The following is a 21,236-nucleotide window of genomic DNA, read 5'->3' as shown; positions in this document are numbered from 1 at the left end:
CTGTGCTGACGGCTCAGAGCCTGGAGCCTGCTTCAGATTCTGTGTCTCCCTCTCTCTCTGCTCCTCCCCTGCTTGCACTCTGTCTCTCTCTCTCAAAAATAAATAAACATTAAAAAACAAATTTTTAAAAAAACTGTGTATGGTTTTTGACTTCAGCAAATGCTGTTCCAGTTTATTCCGCATAATGTTAACCTCTGGATAAAAGTGTAACTATTGTTTATTTCAGAGTCCGATATTCTAAATTATAATTTTCTTTGTTGATGGTTATAAATCTGGCCTGATGATCAAATAGCTACAAGGTTCAAACGTTGATGTGTCTCCATTCGATTCACCTTTCACATGTATTAAGTATTTTTTATCATTTAAATACTTGGAAGAAGTAAGGAAGCCAAGAACAACAGTGCCTGCATATCCTTACAGGCATATAAAATGATTCTTCGTAGTTCTCAACGTCATTGACTATGAAAACTTTCTTCTATTAACATCTTAAAGCAGCAAGAGATGGGTTTGATTTTACTCATGATGGATAGTTCAACATTAAAATGACAAAATGCTTAGTGCCTCTTACCTGAGAATTAAAATAGAGGTTGTACCTATTAGCATGAAATCCTGTGTGGGTCTCTCTACTCTGCTTGCCTTCATTCATTTCTGAATTCCATCCCAAATTTGGCTTCACTAGGTCTATCTGAAGTACAAGGGTACAGAGGATACCCTCCCACCCAGCTCCAAGTCTTTAGTGCCAAAAGATGAAGGCCATTTCTCTCTACTGGCACTCACAGTTCATCATAATCTGTCCCCTGTCTACATCTTCAGATTTAGGGCCCCAGCACCCGCCTTTGCACTCTATGCTCCAGACAGGCTGGCTACTCATGTTCCTGAATACAGCATCATACCATGAACGTTTCTCTTCAAAGTTGTGACTCATTCTGGTTTCCTTTTTGGAAATACATTACCATCCCCTTTCTGTCTTTAATCTTAATTAAACCTTTCCTTCAAGATCAAATTATATTTCCCTTATGTGGTCTTCAGACATCAATATTCAGTTTCTTCCCTGTAAGTAAATAAAAGAATAACTTGTTATATCTGACTTTATAAAATAAGGCAATTCCTTCTCCAACATGAAGATTTAATTTCTTATTAGCCATTGACATATTCTCATCTCTAAAAAAAATGTAGTCAATATGATGCAAGGAGAGACATAGTAGGCATGTTCCCAAGTAGCCAGATGCTGCAATTGCCTTACATTGAGCTAACAATAAAATAAATAGCACAGTGATTTCTGTGCTTCTTTCAAAATGTAATGAAAATGTTTTTCATGTTAGTCCAATATAAATCAAGACTATGTGAAATTTTCAGTAAGACTGTAAAAAAGCTAAATATTCCATCAGATAAGGAATAAATGGCAACCTCCCCCCTTCCTCTCCTCCCCGCTTTCTCCCTTCCTGTCTTTCCTCCCTTCCTCCTTTCTTCCCCTCCTCCCTCCGCCTCTTCTCTCCTTCCTTCATTTCCTCCTCTGGAGAGTTTATTTTCAAATATTAGGGAGGTTGTTATATTTTATGGCACACAACTATTTTTAAAGATTATCAGATTCTGATTTTATCCTATTATTTGATGTCATAAACTACTCATATTATCTAGATTCTTTGAACACAGTTAAGAATTGTCTCTACTCTCAAACTTTGACAGTTAACCAGAAACCAAAAAGGATGTCTTTTTCAGAGAAAGTCATCACCTGCCTAAGGAATTTTAGGCCTAACTTTACAGTAAACTTAAAATGAGAGCATAACCAACACTGATACTAAGAGGAGACATTGTTTAGAAAAAAGAAGTTAAAAAGAAAAGGCAAAATAGACATTTTCTGGTATGTTGTTCTTGTTCAGTCTTGAGAGGGTAATTTATGATCATATTGCTTTTAGCACTGTAGAAACCCAGATCCTGAAAATAAATACATTTTGGTACATTGTAGTGTATCAAAAGATACATTACACATCTGAAACAATTTGCTTGAATTGTCTGGGCCACTATTTCTAATCCTTTGTTAGAAATTTTATCAAGAAACATTTTGGGGGTACCAGTGGTCTCCCAGATAATGTGTGACATTCACAGAGATACAACGAACAGTGCAGGACAGGGTCTACATCTGTAGAGCTGGCAGTTTGACTAGGTGAGAGGGTGAAAGGCACATAAATAGACAATTCCTAGGCAACCCCATTCAGGTCTGTAAGGAGCTGTGGGAGCAAGGGCAGAGAAGGAGTTCATCAGGAGTAGATGATAGAAAGCAATGGGGAGTGGTTGCGTGTTCTCCAACTACTTTCCAATTCCCACAGAACCTAGCCTGGTGCCGTGCTTAGAGGGAATGATGTGTAAGTTATCACTGATAGATATTTGACTGAATTAGTCATTATTTCTTGTTTCATTTAAAATCATATTCGTTGTATCTGTTGTCCAAAATTAGCATGGAAATTAGTATAATTTGCTGAATGTTTTATATTTCATGATTTTGCATCAGGTATAATAATGGTATATCAAAGGTATAAGTCCCTTTAGTCATCCTAATTTTAGAAACCCCTGAATGAGATTAGGAAGAGATCATCATTTACATTTATTATACTTTGCTTAATGTAACGAGCTTTAGCTATTAACTCTAATTTGCTTCTCATCGCATTCATCAAAGGCGAACTATTTAGAAACTAAAACATCTCTGTCAGTTAGAATTTTAATGAATTAAGATGAAATGAGACAGTGTTAATTGGCAGTTGTTGCTGCAGGGAAGGTTTCTAGATCTTGTAAGTGATACCAATTCATCTCTCTATCAGGGTTAATTTGCTCCATTTAATTCTAAGGATACACTGAATATTTCCCCAAACTATTCATATTTATTTTCAGGATTGGAGAATGGTCTGGTTCTGTTGGTCTTTCGTTGGGATTATCAATTTCATTTGAACTTGATTATTAATCAGTTGTTGATTTTGAGCACTGTTTCTATTATTGACTCAACACATAGACACACACTCACAAACACACAAAAGTAATAACATTACTTAGATTTTGTTTTATCTGAAAGGCCTAAATCCTTCCAATAATTAATCGTTTTTTTCCACCAATAATTCTCATTTTCTCTATTCTTTCTCTTTTCCTCAGACATAAATGAATGTGAAGCAGAGCCATGCAAAAATGGTGGAATATGTACAGACCTTGTTGCTAACTATTCCTGTGAGTGCCCAGGTGAATTCATGGGAAGAAATTGTCAATACAGTAAGTATGCATATATGTATACATTTTCCTTGTTGTTTGCATAGCCTCCATTTATTATGGAATCTGGGTCAAAATCAGTATCATTTGCTTCCAGAGTTCCTAACTTATTGAAATGGCACATTTTGTATTTGTTATTGTTAATATTGCTAATACACGTATCTTCCCCAGGATCGGTCTCAGTGCATGCTAGGCATAGAACTTGACACTTTGTGGTCCGAAAGGAAGGCAACAGTTCTGCAGAGATCCAAGTGCATCTCTTTTATGAATCCCATTTTGGCTTTTGAGTATGTGTATGACCTGAATTTCCACCAGAGTGGTCACTTCAGGCAGTAAATTTACTTCAAACAGTAAATTCGGGGTGCTCTAACCTGATAGCCTCTATCACATATAAAAGGAGGATTTGTGTTGAGCTGGCATACACATTAGTAAGAATTTTACATACTGGTTATTTGCCTTTTTGGAAGCCTAAGAGAGTAGGGTCTTGTGATGATGGATCAAATGATAGGGCAGTGATTTTCTTGAAGTGTTTACAAAGAAGCACAAAGTGGCCCTTTTTCCGCCTAAGAAACAAAAACTAGGAAAAGATGGTAACAAGATAATAGTCATTGTGATTAAACCAGAATCAGACACAAATACCTGCTAATGAGAACAATAATGATATCACTTAATCATTGTTGGACCCTTACAGAAACTCCATAGTGCTACTGCTTTGATGTATATTATACTATTAGAGTATCACATTATACAAATCAGAAGGCAGATGGAGATGAGAATTCAGAGGCAGAAACTGAGACACATAGGGATGTGGTTTGCCCAGGCTCTCGCAGATAGTGACGAAAACAGGACTAGAAGGAATGTAGAATTTTGGCTTGGGATTCCTAGTTCAGTGTCTTTTCCTCTAAATCAAGATATCTCTTCAGACAGAGTTGAAAGAAATAAACATGAAAACACACTACACCTTCCATCTCTCTTACACATGAACATACGCACACATACACCCACCCCCCCACACACACACACACTCATACACTCCTTCCTTTTTAGTTAGAGTAGCAATTTTACATGTCATTTTTCCTCTCTTCTGACAAGGATACTTTATAAAATAAAACAGGGAGAATTATTGAAGAACTTATTTGAGTTATGTATATAAACAAAATGATGATCTATGAATACTCATAATCCTCGTCCTGAAAAAGTTGATTAAATGATGAAATTCTGAATATAAAAGAAATACATTTGGGCAAAATTTTTCTAAGCTTAAAAATAATTGGGGAAGATGGTAATTGTGAATCAACACAGGAACCTTCAGCCATCAAAGAGTGGAAGGAAAGGACAACCTGAGCAAGCAGGTTGGTCATACAACTAAATAGAGTAGTGGCCACCCAGTCAACTAATCTAGCTACCTTCTATAAAGCATTTAACTGACCACTCTGTAAGTTAACTTAATTCAGATTCAATTGGTCCTTGGCCTGGCCAGATTCAGCTCCTGTATCCTTTTTTCTTTTGGTTCATGAGACTTACAGGTGGCTGCCAAATCAGCACTGGAAGTTGTACTAAAAAGCGCCACCCCCCCACCACCATGTATCTGTAAATGAACACTTCACTACTTTGACGAAGAACAAAAAGCTAATGTCAATGGCTATTTGATTTTCATGCAGCAAAAACAGAGAGTTGGTGCTGTAATGAAGCACCTTCCAGACAGTACTAGAACATTGGGAGAGCTTAAAACAATGCCTGGCTAAGAACATGTCCAGGCAGAATAAGACCTCCTCTGACACATAGAAGGCCTGGCCAGGGGAGCAAATAGGGAGATGGGACCTTCCATTTTCCGAAAAGGAGAACCATATAGGGGACATGTCATGGGAACAATGCCCAGCAATGATTGTCTCTCTGAGGTAGTCATGCACCAGCTTTCTGACTGACCTGAAGAAGTGATAACTGAATTTGCAGGCACCCTGGGAGAAAAGCCCTAGGTCTTGAAGTTGTGTGTGTATGTGTGTGTGTGTGTGTGTGTGTGTGTGTATGCCCTTGCCCTCCTGTGCTAGTCAAGGAGCAATTGGACAGTCTCTTGCCTATAGATTGAAACTGGGAGACCTGGATGTGAACTAGATGTTGTAACTGATGACTAAAGCCTATTTTGAACTAGATGACTAAAGCCTATTTTATCCCTCCATCATAGATTTTACTGAGGTCAACACATCTAAAAATACCCTTGAAAAGAAAGAAACTTGATTGATGATGGAAAGACGTTTGAAATAGACTTTGAACTTAATTGCCACCAGTTTGTTATCTAGTGTCTTCCAATCAGTGTTTGCTATTATGTTTAACAAAATTCTTTGTTTTCTTTGATTTAGTTTTATATCTATGTAGTATTTTTAATTTTTTTTAATGTTTATTTATTTTTGAGGGAGAGACAGAGAGACAGAGCACAAGTGGGGCATGGTGGGGAGGGCAGAGAGAGAAACACAAAATCCAAAGACTTCAGGCTCTAAGCTGTCAGCACAAAGCCCAGTGCAGAGCTCGAACTCACGAGCTCCGAGATCATGGCCTAAGCCAAAGTCAGATGCTCAAATGAATGAGCCACCCATGTGCCCCTATATAATCTTTATATTTAAACTCAGGCTTCTCTTTGAACACAAATGCAGTAGTGATTTTCTAACCCATCATATGCTCCGACATTCTACATTTCCTCTATTCATCTCTGTGCCCTAACAAAAAAGATAAAAAAGAGTCACTTAGGATACACTCTAAAACATGTTCTTATTGGGGTGCCTGGATGGCTGTCTGTTAAGTGTCTGACTCTTGATTTCAGTTCAGGTCATGCTCTCACAGCTCATGAATTTGAGCCCCACATCGGGCTCTGCACTGACAGCATAGAGCCTGCTTGGGATTCTTCCTCTCCCTCTCTCTCTGCCCCTCCCCTTCTCACACACACACTCTCTCTCTCAAAATAAATAAGTAAACATAAAAAATAAATAAAATATTTTCTTATTGGTGTATTTGTTTTTATTGTATTGTTTTGCAAGTGTTTAGAATAAAAATAAAGATTTTTAATCTCCCTATTGTTTAGGTTTATAGGAATATGGCTCTGCTTTTTAGTGTGGCTTCTTAGAATTTTTAGAAAATCCAGAGTAAAAAGGTGCATTCTTCCCCAAAGATGATGTAGTACTACACATTGAGAACGTACTGTATTCACTCACTACAGGGCACACAGAAACACCTGCAGATTCCAGGCAGTGCCAGCCCTAAGATGATCGAGGTTAGGATCTTGGGAATTGACAGTACAGAGATTATAATCAATGTTCCCAACTTCCACTCTGGAATAAGATTTATAAACTTTCTTATGAGCCTTCTGTCATGTACCTCAGGGGTACCATTGGGTCGGCGTATGCCTACAGTTATGGCAGAGAAGCCATTTGTTTCTGCAGATATTTCAGGAGGAAGAGGAAAGGGGGAATGATGGAGACTAACTGCTGGGTGGGACAGAGGACACAGTATTGAAATGCTGGCATGCTTATATTCAAATCCAAACCCCCTTCACTCTCCTCTTGGGTATCTGCACTCATATTACTTCACTCCTTCCACTACTTTCTTATATTTACTGATGGATTAATTAAGTTCTGCTATATTTTAAGATGAAATCATTCTCAATACCCTCCCAAATAATAAATAATGGAAGATATTGCAGAAGAACAGAAATGACTAAAAAAACCTGTACAAAAATAGTAAACTATAAACACAAATAATAAAATGGGGATATATTTACAATAAACATGAAAGGAAAATATTTCTTACCCTTAGTTTGTGATGTCTTTCAAGTCACTAAAATTAAACACAACAGAAGGAAAAAAATCAATCAAAACCATGCACAGAACTTCCTCACAAAGGAAATAAGTAACTTGATATTTATCATATTATAGTTGAGTCGTGTCTGCATCTTTATTCTTCAGTATATTTTGAATTTATAAGGCTTATGATACCTTTGTTATCTGAAAAGAATAATTATGTTTAAATGACTGTTTAATGAGAGAGCACTACATAAGGGAACAAAAACCTGGACTTACCATGCATTCTGCTGCTTCTTCCTCTCACCCCATTTCTCTACCCCCTCTCATTTCACAAATGGAAATATAAATAAATGGAAACATGAGATGGAAACAGATGAAATGGTAAAGAGGAGCAGAAGCTAGCTGACAGACTTTAGAAAGAGTATGGAAAAGAAAAAGGAGAAGGGAAAGAGGTGAATCTGAATCCATGCTGAGCATCCCAGGAAACGCCCGCACACACACTGTCTCTGTCTCTTTCTCTCTCTCCCTCCTTCCAGGAGGAATTTGTTGTTACTTATGGGAAGAGAATTGTAAGGCAAGGGAGGTGACAGAAAAATAATTTTTCAAAGATGTAAAAGGTTCCCACTAGACCATTTTGCTAGGGAGAGGTCCTTCCTTCCTTCTGCATGTGCTTCTTAACATTGTCTGTTCTTAACTCCACTGCCAGAGGTAGCCTGTTAAAGCAAAAGTCAACGTGCATCACCTAGCAGCTCAAAATCTTCCACCAACTTCTCATCTCACCCAGAGAAAAAATTACAGTCTCCCTGTTTCCTGAGGTCAATAGGCCCTGCCTATATCTCTGCCCTATTTGCTCACCTCTGTGACCACATCTCGTGGGACTCTCACTTTTTCATGTGCTCTTCCAGCCCCACTGGCCTCCTGGCTGTTCTAGGCACACACCTGGCACATCCCTGCCCCACAGCATTTCCTTTCCTATCTCCCCTTTTCTGTAATATTCTGTTATGATGTTATGAATACCCCATACTTCCTTTGGGTCTTGGCATAAAGGCATCCTCTCAGTGAGGCTTTTCTCAGTCTCTCTACCTCCCTATCTCAACACACCAAAACACACCCACCCCTTTCCCTCTTACAGTTTTTCTCCTTAGCATTGATCAGTAACATATCATATTTGTACTTTTATATATTGTTTATTGCAAATTCTTCCAGTGGAGTATATCCTCCACGAGGGAGAAATTGTTCTGTTATAATCACAGTTGCCAAAGAGTACTAGCAAACAGTAAGCGCTCAATAGACATTTGCTGAATGAATGAATGAACCTTGCATTCTGAGTTCTTTAAGCATAGGAATAGTATCTGATTTTTCATTGCCCTCAACTACCATAACTACCAAGTTATTTTTTTGTCTACTTCTCATTTTTGGAACAGTATTCTAAAGCTGTTTTTGCCAGTGTAATGAAATATAATTTGGTATATTAATTGGTACTCAGTAAATGATACTACAAGTTGAATTGTTTTCCTTTGATTTGATAAAATCTTTTATAACTCTATTTTGCAGTAGGATTATGCAAATGGCTTTTAAATAAGACAAGTAAACAGGTACTCTGTTCCTCTATGTAGACCATTCTGCTTGCAGACATCTTGATAATTTTATCTTAGATTACTTATTTATTTCTTATCCATTTCTAATATCAGTAAACATTTATTAGTGCTGTGATCTAACTACTACCAGTAGTAATGCTTGAAAATGTAAAAGTGGTAATTTTGGATATAATTATTTAAATGGTGTTGACAGACTGATCTCAGTATCTGTGTACTTATCATCAAAAAGATTTGCTTTTCTCAGATCTTAACCTTACTCTGCCTTTCCTTCAGTTTTACTCACCCTTCAATATTAGGAAATTTATTAAGACTACCTTTGCTAGTGGAATTCACTGAAATATTTTGAATATTAGTGATATACTACATTTTTAAAACCAAAATATATTTTTAAATTTTCAGTTAAACAGTTAAACCAAAATGTTTAAGACACTACTTTAATAAACATTATTTAAAATCTATATGAATTCTTTACTATAATGTATGTCTTTAATTAACATGGCTACTAGGTGTTTTTACGTAAAAGTAATGTTTATATCTAATCCTATCTATGATGACATAATGCCCAAATATGTAGTAATAATTATTATGCAAATCAATCACCTATTAAACATTTTCAATTAGTTTAGTATTTCAAATACTGATAACAAAAGTTTTAATACTGGACAAAAATCTGCCTAAAATTTTTCCAATAATTATTTGCAAATTATATTTATAGGTAGGCTAACGCAATAATGCTTTTGATTTAAATATGTCAGCTTAGATTTCCAGATACTGTTCAATTTATTACTTAATTTGGCAGATCTCAGTTGTTTTTAGTTTTATTTTTCATTTATTTATTACAGGGAATTTAATTTTGATTATCTTTAATTTTAATTGAAGTTGCATTTGAATGATATGTGAAAATCATGTAGATATGCTCATCCTATTTATTACAGTATGACAGGCAATTCTTCTAATTATAAAGTCCTAATTTATATCCCCTTATTGTTCCTAATGATACAAGCTCAAATGTTCAGCCATTTTCTTACACAGCTTGGAAGGAAATGATCATGAACGGGCAAGAGAAACGTATTCTTATAAGAACGGATATGCTTTACTGTGTACATTTAACACAATGGGATGTTTATACTAAAGTGAGCACAATGGAAAGTGATAGCACTTTAGTTAACTAACCTAAAAATAACCAGGATTATTTTCATTGATTGGACTATGTGGCCCACAATAGCCATATACAGTTCCCTGCTGGGTGTTTAAATGTGGCATGATTAAATTTCAGAAATGGCACTCAAATTCATTTTCATCACTGATACTATTTCTGGAAATTAAGATAGTTACCAAGGGATCTCTTATAATGCAACATCCCCAAACTATTATGCCAGAAAGTATTAAGACTTGGATGGTTTCAGAGAGTTTTATTAAAAATGAAAGCTAAAATCTTTGACTGACGATAAAGGGATGTTTCTAAATATCATGGTCATCCAGTTTTTTTTTAATTACATATAATAATCTAGATAATTCTATAGCTTTACTTTAAGAATTCTACCTATAAAGTAATAAGGGCAAGAGATGATGATACATGTGAATATATTTTAAAAAACTGTGAACTGACATTTCTATATCTTCATTTCTTTGTAACTCTTTTTAAGCCTTCGTTACAGATGAGCTAGTATGTACAAATACACAACCATGTACTATATAAATGTACATGTGTATCTTTCTTTTGATGGCAGTGCTTCCAAGTACTTATATAAGTCCAGGCTTACACGGTGAAAATTGCCAAAACGTTTTATAAATAATTAAATTATGTGATATTTATTTTTCTATCTTCAACACTTCATTATTGCTTTTGTAAATAACTAAACACTCTGCTATAATCTTAATATTTTATCACCAACTAATGATCATATGCTCATGTTTTTAATTGAGACTTTTAACTTACTGTGTGCTAAGACTGTCTTAAGTACTTTAAATGTTATTTTATTTAATCCTCTTAACACTCTTTGTAGTGGGTTCTGTTTATCACTGGCTCCATTTTACAGAGAAAACAGAGCGTACTGAGTGAATAGTTTGTGTAAGTTCTCGTGTTCACATGGCTAGTGAACTGCACAGCCTGGCCTTACCCCCAAGCGTGGCAGCTACAGAGCCTGCATTCCTAAGCATGATTGATCCTGCTCCTTACAGGATGAAAGGAACACTGTTCGTTACAGTTTACACTTTAAGAACATTTGCACTTGAGGAGTGGCCTTGGGGAGTATCCGAAGAGTAAGAGGAAAGAGTACAGGTTTTGCATTCAGATACAACTGGGGCATCAACTCTGCTTTTCCTCTTTATAATTAAATGTCTGGATAAGTTCGTTGCCCTTTCTGGGCCTCAGATTCTGCATCTTTAAATGAAGTTAATAATACCATTTGGTTCATATTAATGGATAGATTAAAATTAATAGCATATGGGGAGCCTGGGTGGTTCAGTTGGTTGAGCATCCGACTTTGGCTCTGGTCATGATCTCACGGTTTGTGAGTTCAAGTCCCACGTCAGGATCTTTGCTGACAGCTCAGAGCCTGGAGCCTGCTTCAGATTCTATGTCTCCCTCTCTCTCTGCCCCTAACCCCCTCACATTCTGTCTCTGTCTCTCTCAAAAATAAATAAACCTTAAAAAAAATTTAAATTAATAGCATATATAGAGTACCTAGTAAAATTGTAGGTCAGTAAATGTAAATAAACAAATAATTGCATTAATAAATAAAATGTCACAAGGTTATTTGAGTTATTTGAAAAGCCCACGCCAGTGATCCCATCTTTTGTCTTTTTTTTAATAATTTTGTGCAATTTGGAATTTTTTTATATACTCATACAACTAACCTATCTTTAGTTACTAACTGTATGTATTTGAGAACAACTTGTGTAAAAGTCAGCTATAATGTCTTGCATACCATGCATTAGTAGTACATAAATTTAGGAAATCCTGTGGCATTAATATAATTTTTAACAAATATTGTTAATTCAACCAAACCTAAGATAGGTGTTGCTTTGATTTTTGAAAAAATGACATCATCACATACTTTTGACCCACAAACATCTAATTTCATTTCTTAATCTATATTTTTTTGTTTGCAGTTATTGTAAGCTATCACTGCTATTTGATCAAGTATTTTAGTGAATGGTTAGAAGAAACCAGTGGTGGGATGAAAACTTCCAGTATTTTCTTGCCTGACATAGATGATCAAATAGATGTTATACGATATAACACTAAATTCCTATTCTGCTATATCCAGGTATGACATAGATCCAAAAGCAAAATATAAACAAATTCTGATATAAACTAAAGAATTTTAAAAATAAGAGGTACCTATAGGGAAAATTAGAATTAATGCACAACTAATTTTAATAAGAAAATTGCAGAGTCCAGCATTATAATATAGTACATCTATTCATTTAGTCATGTGATCAAATAAACTGGCCACAAATATTTATTGATTTTTTTCTCTTAACATAACTTTGTACAAGGTATGGAAAACATATATGAATGAATTAATTCATCCACCAAATTACATCCAACAGTAGCCACTCTCTAGAGCTGGAAAAATGGTATTAAAATAAATTCAGTTCCTACTTTCATGGAGTATACAGATTAGTAGCAGAAAAACAACAATTATATAATATCTAAATATAAAGCATGATGAGTGCTATGATTGAAAAGTAAAGGAAGCTATGACAGAGGTGCCTGTTCTGTTTTGGGGATTTAAGGAAATGACATTTAATCTGAGACCAGAAGAATGTATAGTAGGTACCAAATGGAGGGTGAACTCATAAGAAAGATAATGTGCACAAGGATAAATAAACCCTTTGTCCATTAGAACCTTAATTTTTAGTGAATTATTTCAATTGCTGTGTGATCATGTGATGAGATTTGTAGGATGATCACTTAACTTTTAAGCCCTGAAAATGTAGGGTCAATACCAGTTGACAGGCGCCTGGGTGGCTCAGTCCATTAAGCATCCAACCTTGGCTCAGGTCATGATCTCGCGGTTTGTGAGTTCGACCCCCATGTCGGGCTTTGTGCTGACAGCTCAGAGCCCAGAGCCTGCTTTGGATTCTATGTCTTTCTCTCTCTCTGCCCCTCCCCTGCCCGTGATCTATCTCTCAAAAATAAATAAGCATTAAAAAATTTTTAGAAAAAAAAAAAACACTTGACCCTAATATTTAATGTATATAAACAATGTATATTAAAAATCCATCTCATGAGCTTTTTGTGCAACCACAAGAGATTTTTAAAACACCAAAACAGGCTTTAATTTTTGTAAATATAGCAAGAAATCAAAAAAAAGCAAAAAAAAAATCATTAACTTAAATCCTAGATTTATTCCAGATAAAACTGCTCTGTTTTGAAACTTTAAATGCCATGTTTTAGCCCTGATTTTTGTCTCTTAAAGCATTACCTGACATAAATTGAAATACATAAAATTAGAAATTAATCCAGAAATCTAATAGGAAAAGGACAATTTGCCTCAAGCTGTCGCCTTTTGTGAACAATAAAAAAATAAAGAAATCAACTATGGATTGACAAAACATTTACATTTAGGATTAATTGTATAATGTTAAATCCAAGTTATATAACATTTAAAATCTACCCATAAATATGTAGAGATATAAATGGAAATGACCATGACTATAAATACTTGAGTATAGCTAATTATTGTAACTTAATTTCTCACATTCTTTTTAAAAAGATGTGGAATAAATAAAAAAAAAAACAGAACAGAATACTGTGCAAGTATATCAGTAGCCCTCAAGGAAAGAAACAATTCCAACATTACTGCAGGATGAAGTCTTTGCAATAATAAACACAAAAAATTGACTCAATGACAAAACCGAATTGGATTTTCTGTGTCTGACATGGAAGTTTCATCTTCAATCAGATGCCTCTGGGTATATTTTCCCAAATGTTGCCCAACAGTTTTGTACAGACATCTCACACTTTGAAAGTTTACCTGCTGTACCTTCAAGTGATAATCTAATAAAGGAAAGATAGAAAAAATATCTGCAAAATGCTCAAATAGACCCTCTAGGATTTGCTAAATACCTCTAACAAATCAAATCAGATTCTCATTACCTGACAGCTTTGTACTTAGTTGCAAATAACTACTGAAACATCCAGTAACATCTTCTTGATTTTAAAATTATACTAACATTCCCATTATTTGCTAACCTGCACATGTCCAGGGATTAAAATTTAGTCTTGCATTTATACTCCAGGCTAAAACTCACTTTAATATTTCCTATTTCAAAGACAAAAAAAGATGAAGCCTGCATAGATTAGGAGAGTTTGGGAAAAGGACAACTTGATTTCATCCTCATAAAATTTAAAATGGTATGATTGAAAAGTATAGTATTTTTCTCAGATTGAAAATATCAATCTTTCCAAACATCACTATTCCTCCCCATATAAACATTTAAAAAGAAAAAGAAAAAAGGAAGAACCCAAATAAAGTGCATACAATAAAAAATAAAATATATAAGGAAACCTCTAAAAAAGAAGTCATCTGATAAATTTATGGTTTGAACATGTCTAAAATGTAGTTTGTGAGCTCTTCGTTATCTTCTACACATGTTAACATGGATTATGGGGTGCTTTGGTGAAATTTTGGTTTTGAATTTTCAAAGTGAGGATGAAATGGTTATTTCATAGTGGAGAAATTTCAGGCACAAACTACAATGGTCTCTATCACATCCACCAAACAACAGAAATAAATGCTTTTGGGGCACTTGGGTGGCTTGGTTGGTTAAGCATCCAACTCTTGATTTCGGCTAAGGTCATGATCTCACGGCTCATGGGATTAAGCCCCGCATTGGGCTCTGCACTAACAGTGCAGAACCTGCTTGGGATTCTCTCTTTCTCTCTCCTCTGACCCCTGCTCGCACTATCTCTGTCTCTGTCTGTCTGTCTGTCTCTCTCTCTCTCTCTCTCTCTCTCTGTTTCTCAAACTCTAAAAAAAGAAAAGAAGTGCTTTTCTTAAGTAGGAGAAAGGAAATAACATATATGAATTTTGATATTTTACCAAAATGTACAATTTTCCATGATTTCTTGAAATCCCAAGGGTTTCAAATAATTACAATAATGATTTTACTAGAAAGAATGGAGCTGAGTTGAGCAGTGATGCCAACAACTGGCACGACCCCAGCCACAGTTTTCCACCAAATCATAGACTCGAAAGCGATGGCTTCCAGCAGTATGTAAGACAAAGAGCCACATATATGTTTCCAATTTCATCTTCAAAGAAATCTCCTTAAACTGAAAGATAGAGGCACAACAGATCTCTTTCCTTCAGAAGGCATACTGAATTGTAAATACAATTGACACATCTTGGTAAGCTAGTTATTAAAATGCAGGTAGATGATAGCTCAGGGAAGCATTGGTAATTAAGATTCAGATTCAGGGATCACATGAAAATGGTGAAGTCGTAAGACTGAACGGGGATTGCTGAAGGAGAGAGTCAAAGTGTATAAAAGTATAAGATTGCTAAAGATAGAATTTAAGTCAGGTAAAGAAATTCTATCTGCAAAGGTACCAAAAAAAATGAAATAAAAGCATAATCAGAAAAGTAGGAAGAAAAGAAAAACATGGAGAGAGCAAGGAAAAGAATGTTTCCAAAATAGGAGCTGGTCAGGGTAATGGGTACTTAAGAAAAGAATTTTTAATTTGGAGTCTCAAGCCATTAATGGCCCTTAAATAATTACAGTGGGTGGTAGAAAAAGAATGCCAGATTGCACCTGTTCCAGATTGAGCAGGTGTTGAATGAGAAATAGAGCCACAGACGCTCCTCCCAGGTTATGGTGCACTTTACTCTGAGCATATCTTAGACCCCAAAGAGCCATTAAGGTGGCCGAGGACCTAAAAATAAATTTCATAATAGTTACCTTAATAGCTTTATCTGGTCAATAATACACATTCTTTTTAGAGCTCTAAAGGGAATGGACACATAAAGTATCCAACTTAAAAATAAATTGAACTTGAGGAATATGGTTCTATAAAAAGAAGTAGAGCCAGAGCAAAGTCCGTAAATCCAATACTAAAATTCAAGGAAAACAGGAGCAGGGACAGAAAATAAACTCTTCTGACAAGAAAAATGGATAGAACTATAGTTATATAAGGAAGCCTATAAATACTCAGCACTATTATCTAACTACAAAATACCAAGAAATTGAACTGCAGCTCTTAGCTCCAAGAAACCCAAGGATATTCATGGTGGTTTGTTCAATATAAAATTCACTTTATATTTTCTCTGGTACACTCAGGCAGACACACAATTTTTTAAACATCCATAAAGTGACTACTTGGTATATAAATATTGCTTCACATCCCCTCGGCAGTAACTTAATAATGCCATTTCCTTTCCCATTAGAATTATTCGTGGATTCTCCTTTTGTGAATAGTTTTCAGTTTAACAGAACGTGAACACTTTCCAACAGAGATTAATATAAGGATGTTCTCAGTCCCACCCTTTGAGGCACTTCATGGAGTTTTTAACCAAGGGTACAGGACCATGAAAGGATGGATGGATGGAGTTCAGGGTGTCTGTATCCTTTGATAGGAAAACCAAAAGGGCTACCTGAATTGTAGAATCTCCATAAATTACAAATGCAGGCAAACAGCAGATCATAATATTAACAGCACCAATGTCCTTGTGACTAATAGAAATCAGGTAATTATATACCACATTGTCCTTGTTGCGCATAACCGAAAAAAAAATTTATATCTTTACCAACATGAAACTACAGTAGATCTACCACTAACTCTGTTATTTAATGTGAATAGATAAGCACATAATATTAATGTATCACCCATTTTTTAAATATTTTGATAATAACACTATGTTTCTGTGTATTTCATTTTATACACTAAACAGAATTACTCTGAAAAGAGCTTCTAGTCTTCAACAGACTAATAAAAGGGTCCGGAATATAAAAAATGTTCAGAACCCTGAGCTAATGGCTTATTGGTTTCAAAAGATATACTTTTTTTCCTCTTGTATGGTAAAGATGAAGCTTTTTGAAATAAAACCTATTAAGGAGCTATTTTCACTGAATGCCCATTCCTGACCTTTCTACTGAGTTTTGATCTCTACTTCCATGTGTAAGAAAAATAGCAGAACATGATCCTATTTTTCATTGCATTTGTCGAGGTTTTATTAGCACTGTTTTTTTTACATCTCAAAATAAGTTTACTTTTTTATAAAGCAGATACACATACAATTTAAGTGTTAATGTGTGAATTACAACATATACCCAAAAATACTATTTTAAAGAATAAACAAAGATGAATAAATAACACTTTTACATTTACATCTCGTCTTACTATATACCATTTTAAATGACACAAAAATCCTATTTTGCTCTCATAATGTGTTATAATAACAGTATTTTAGAAAAAGCAGTGTCATAAAATGTGCTTCATTATTTTTAATCCTGAGTTTAACATGGAGAAAAGCAATTTACAAATTATGTCAATACTAGATTTCAATGGTGAAATCTGGGAACAAAACATCACTAAAATAAGTAGATCCAGTGGAAGATAAGCCTATAGCTGCACTCCCAGAGTTATCATACTTAGTGTTCAATGTTATATGCAAATGTTTTTACGAAATTCAGCTAGTAAATTTTCTGCCCTAATGTTAATCAGATGTCCTTTTTTATTTGAGTATATTTAAACAATTCTATACATTGCTCAATGCTCATCAGGATAAGTGCATGCTTAATCCTCTTTACCTATTTCACCTCCCTCCTTAGCAACCACCAGTTTGTTCTCTGTATCTGTCTGTACTTTGTGTCTCTTTTTTACTTTGTCCATTTATTTTGTTTCTTAAATTCCCCATAGAAATAAAACCATATGGCATTTGCCTTTCTCTGACTGACTTATTTCACTTAGCATTATACCTTCTAGGTCCATCCATGTTGTTACAAATGACAAGATCTCATTCTTTTTGTGGCTGAGTAATATTCCTGTGTGTGTGTGTCTGTGTGTGTGTGTGTCTGTGTGCCACACACCTACTTTTTCCATTCATCTCTCAGTGAACTCTCAGTGGACACTTAGGTTGCTTCCATATCTTGGCTATTGTAAATAATGATGCAATAAACAGGTGCATATATCTTTTCAGATTAGTGTTTTCATTTTCTTTGGGTAAACACCCAGTAGTGAAGTTACTGGAATATATATATACATATATATATGTGTATGTATATATATATATATATATATATATATATATATATATATATATAGTTATATAGTTATATAGTTATATAGTTATATAGTTATATAGTTATAATTATAATTTTGATTTTTTGGAAAACATCCTTACTGTTTTCCACAGCAGCTACACCAGTTTGCATCCCAGCATCACACGATGGTTCCTTTTTCTCCACATCCTCACCAACATTTGTTACTTCTTGTCTTTTTTATTTTAGCCATTCTGACAGGTGTAAAGTGATATCTCATTTTGTTTTTAATTTGTATTTTTCTGATGTTGTCGAGCATCTTTTCATGTGTTTTTGGCCATCTTTATGTCTTCTTTGGAAAGCTGTCTATTCAGATCCTCTGACCATTTTTTATTGTATTATTTTGTTTGTTTGGTGTTGAGTTGTGTAAATTCTTTATATATTATTGAATATATCATTTGCAAATATCTTTTCCCATTCAGTAGGTTGCCTTGCCATTTTGTTGATAGTTTCCTTCACTCTGCAGAAGCTTTTTATTTTGGTGTGGTTCCAGTAGTTTAATTTTACTGTTGTTTACCTTACCAGAGGAGACACATCTAGAAAAATATCTCCTTGGCTGATGTCAAAGAAATTGCTGCCTGTGTTTTCTTAGAGGAAATTTAGAGGGATGGCTTAGAGGAATTTCTTAGAGGAGTGGCTTCAGGTCTTATATTTAGATCTTGAGTGAGTCTCTTGAGTTTATATTTGTGTACGGTGAAAGAAAGTGGTCCAGTTTCATTCTTTTGCATTTGGCTGTCCAGTTTTCCCAACACCATTTGTTGAAAAGACTGTCTTTTTCCTCATTGTATGTTCTTCTCTCCTTTGCAGTAGATTAATTGACCATATGAGAGTGGGTTTATTTCTGGACTCTCTATTCTGTTCCATTGATCTATGTGTCGGTACCATATTGTTTTCATTACTATAGCTTTGTAGTGTGACTTGAAATCTGGGACTGTGATACCTTCAGCTTTGTTCTTTTCAACGGCTGTTCAGAGTCATTTGTGGTTCCATGCAAATTGTTGGTATTTTGACAGGGATTCCATTTAATCCGTAGATTGCTTTGGGTAGTAGTATGGACATTTTAACAGTACTGGTTCTTTCAATCTATGAACATAGCTTTCCATTTCTTTGTGTACAGATCTTTCACCAACTTAGTTAAGCTTATTCCTGGGTATTTGATTATTTTTGGTGCAATTGTAAATGGAATTGTTTCCTTAGTTTCTCTTTCTGCTACTGCATTGTTAGTATACGGTAGTGTTGACTTTTTATTGAACCCATTCCCACTTCTCATCAGCAGTGAAGATTTGGAAAGTTTGTAACTCTGTGATATGTTACCTATGGACACTGCACTGTAGTTACAAGACAAGGAAACAGAAAGAAACTGAAGAACATCCCTCCAGGAGCTACTGTCTGAAGTTGAGCAAAACCAGTCTCTCTTTTACCAAGGACTTTTCAATTTTCTTAAAATCAGCTATTATGTATGTAACAGTTTAGTTGCATATCATATACGTCAATATTATTTGTCAATATTATATACGTAGTTGCTTTAGAAGAAGGCCACTCTGGTGTATAAGTTAACCAAAAAGTGCTAGCCATGCGAATCATAGCATCAAATACAGAGTAAATGGGGAATACTCATTACCTTAAAAAAAAAAAAAAGAATGTCAGTCCGTTAGCTTAGTGATATTTTCACTAGTGTGAAACATCAGTTTCAAAGCATTAAGGTATTGTCTTAAACATAATTAAGACTACCTTTGAATTTAGTTATGTCAGAATATACTTGTACCTAGAGTCGTTTTAAGCAGAATACACTTTCTAGTCTCCTACAATTCTAATGTTTACCTGATCTTCTTTCCTTAAGGAGGATAAGTTTGCACAGGTCTCTTAGTGCTAGACTGGAATAAAACAGTGAAACTGTCTGGTCATCTAATAACCTAGATTTTTTTTACAGTATGCTTGTGGCAATATCATTACGGTAGGTGCTGAGAATACCATCAAAATCTACAATACAACCATTGATATTAGGATTTTAAATTATTGCTCTGATATACTTTTCTCTGGCTTTTTGATTACAGAAAAAAATAGACCAATTAAATTTACCTTATTAACAACACTATATTCAGGATCATGTGTGAACCCAAATTGTAAAGAAGGTTTGTTGATTCCTTGGGCTTCTGGCTTGCTTTTTCATTCTCTCTTTATTTCTGTTTCCAGGTCACATAGCCTCTCATTGCATTTTTGCTTTTCCCTATGTTTTTACTGTTTTCTTCTTTGCTTAAATGATGAATTTCACCTTATCTAGTATTCCTCAATTATAACAATATTTTTACTTGAGGTAGCTTTTTTTAAAATGAATAATAAAGAGTGCAATGGATTGTACATGAAAAGGTTACCTATAGCACCAAAAAGTAATCAGCTTATAATTGTACCTGAGAAGAAAAGCAATTCATTTAGTATATCTTAACTCTTCCTTGCATAGCAAAATACCAGCTTTTTATACACATTTAACCTTTTGAGTAGTCAGGTGGATTTTATCATAGGAGCTTAGGTGAGTTCATTCATTATACAGAGCACTTTAGAAGTCCCCACAGAGCTATTAACAGCATTCTTCTGATGTTTGTTCTAAATGTAAAAAGTAAAACATTTTTTTCATGTACTAAGGGTAATGGCCTTGCTAGTGTGAAATTATAAAATTCATATAAAATTCATATAACATATAAAATTCCCAATAATCCATACCCAATTAAATGGATAAACCAGTAACAAGAAAAAATTTCATTTTCCCAGTCTTATATGAAGTCCGTAGGTTTTTGTATCTGATATGACCCAAAAGAAGTAATTTTGTGGTTCTGGCTTCACTGTACCAATTGTAGGACTGCCTAATTGTAGTTCATTTGGTAAGATCAGGAATATAGGAATAAGGAGTTGTTTGTAAAGAAAAACTGAAAAGATCACCTTTCAGAGAAAGATAAACAGAAATCACGTAAACTTCCTCAATTTTAACATGCATGCCATTTTGTTTAAACATATTAACATCTCTGAAATTGGGATACATCTCAAATCGTTGGTATGTTAGTGGTACCTAAGACAATGGTACACAATGGTAAACAATAATGGGATTTTTGTGTCACTGAAATCTGTTATATTAACAGTACCATAGAAATTTGGGGAGCATGAACTTTCAAAAGATTTACTGTTAGCAGGCATTTATATCTAAGCTAAGACATCCAACTAATGATTTTTACATCCAGAGAATACAAATATGGATTAATACTAAAGCAAGTGATGCATGGATTTAGGTTGTCCAAATGTTTTTCCCATGGTGAGTAGAACTTTACCATCA

At 34.7% G+C, this 21,236-nt stretch overlaps 1 protein-coding gene across 2 annotated transcripts in view; it reads left to right on the top strand.

Annotated features, from left to right (window-relative positions):
- EDIL3 (EGF like repeats and discoidin domains 3) overlaps nt 1-21,236 on the top strand; it is a 422,774-nt gene that overhangs the window by 231,674 nt on the left and 169,864 nt on the right. For both annotated transcript variants that reach the window (XM_047877276.1, XM_047877267.1), the window contains one exon: nt 3,142-3,255. In XM_047877276.1, coding sequence (XP_047733232.1) covers nt 3,142-3,255 — 114 coding nt within the window. The remainder of the gene's footprint in view (nt 1-3,141; nt 3,256-21,236) is intronic.

Source organism: Prionailurus viverrinus, chromosome A1 (genome assembly GCF_022837055.1).
Source record: "Prionailurus viverrinus isolate Anna chromosome A1, UM_Priviv_1.0, whole genome shotgun sequence".
NCBI classification, from domain to species: domain Eukaryota; kingdom Metazoa; phylum Chordata; class Mammalia; order Carnivora; family Felidae; genus Prionailurus; species Prionailurus viverrinus.
The sequence above is the reverse complement of the archived record's forward strand: the minus strand, read 5'-3'. Positions and strand labels throughout refer to the sequence as shown.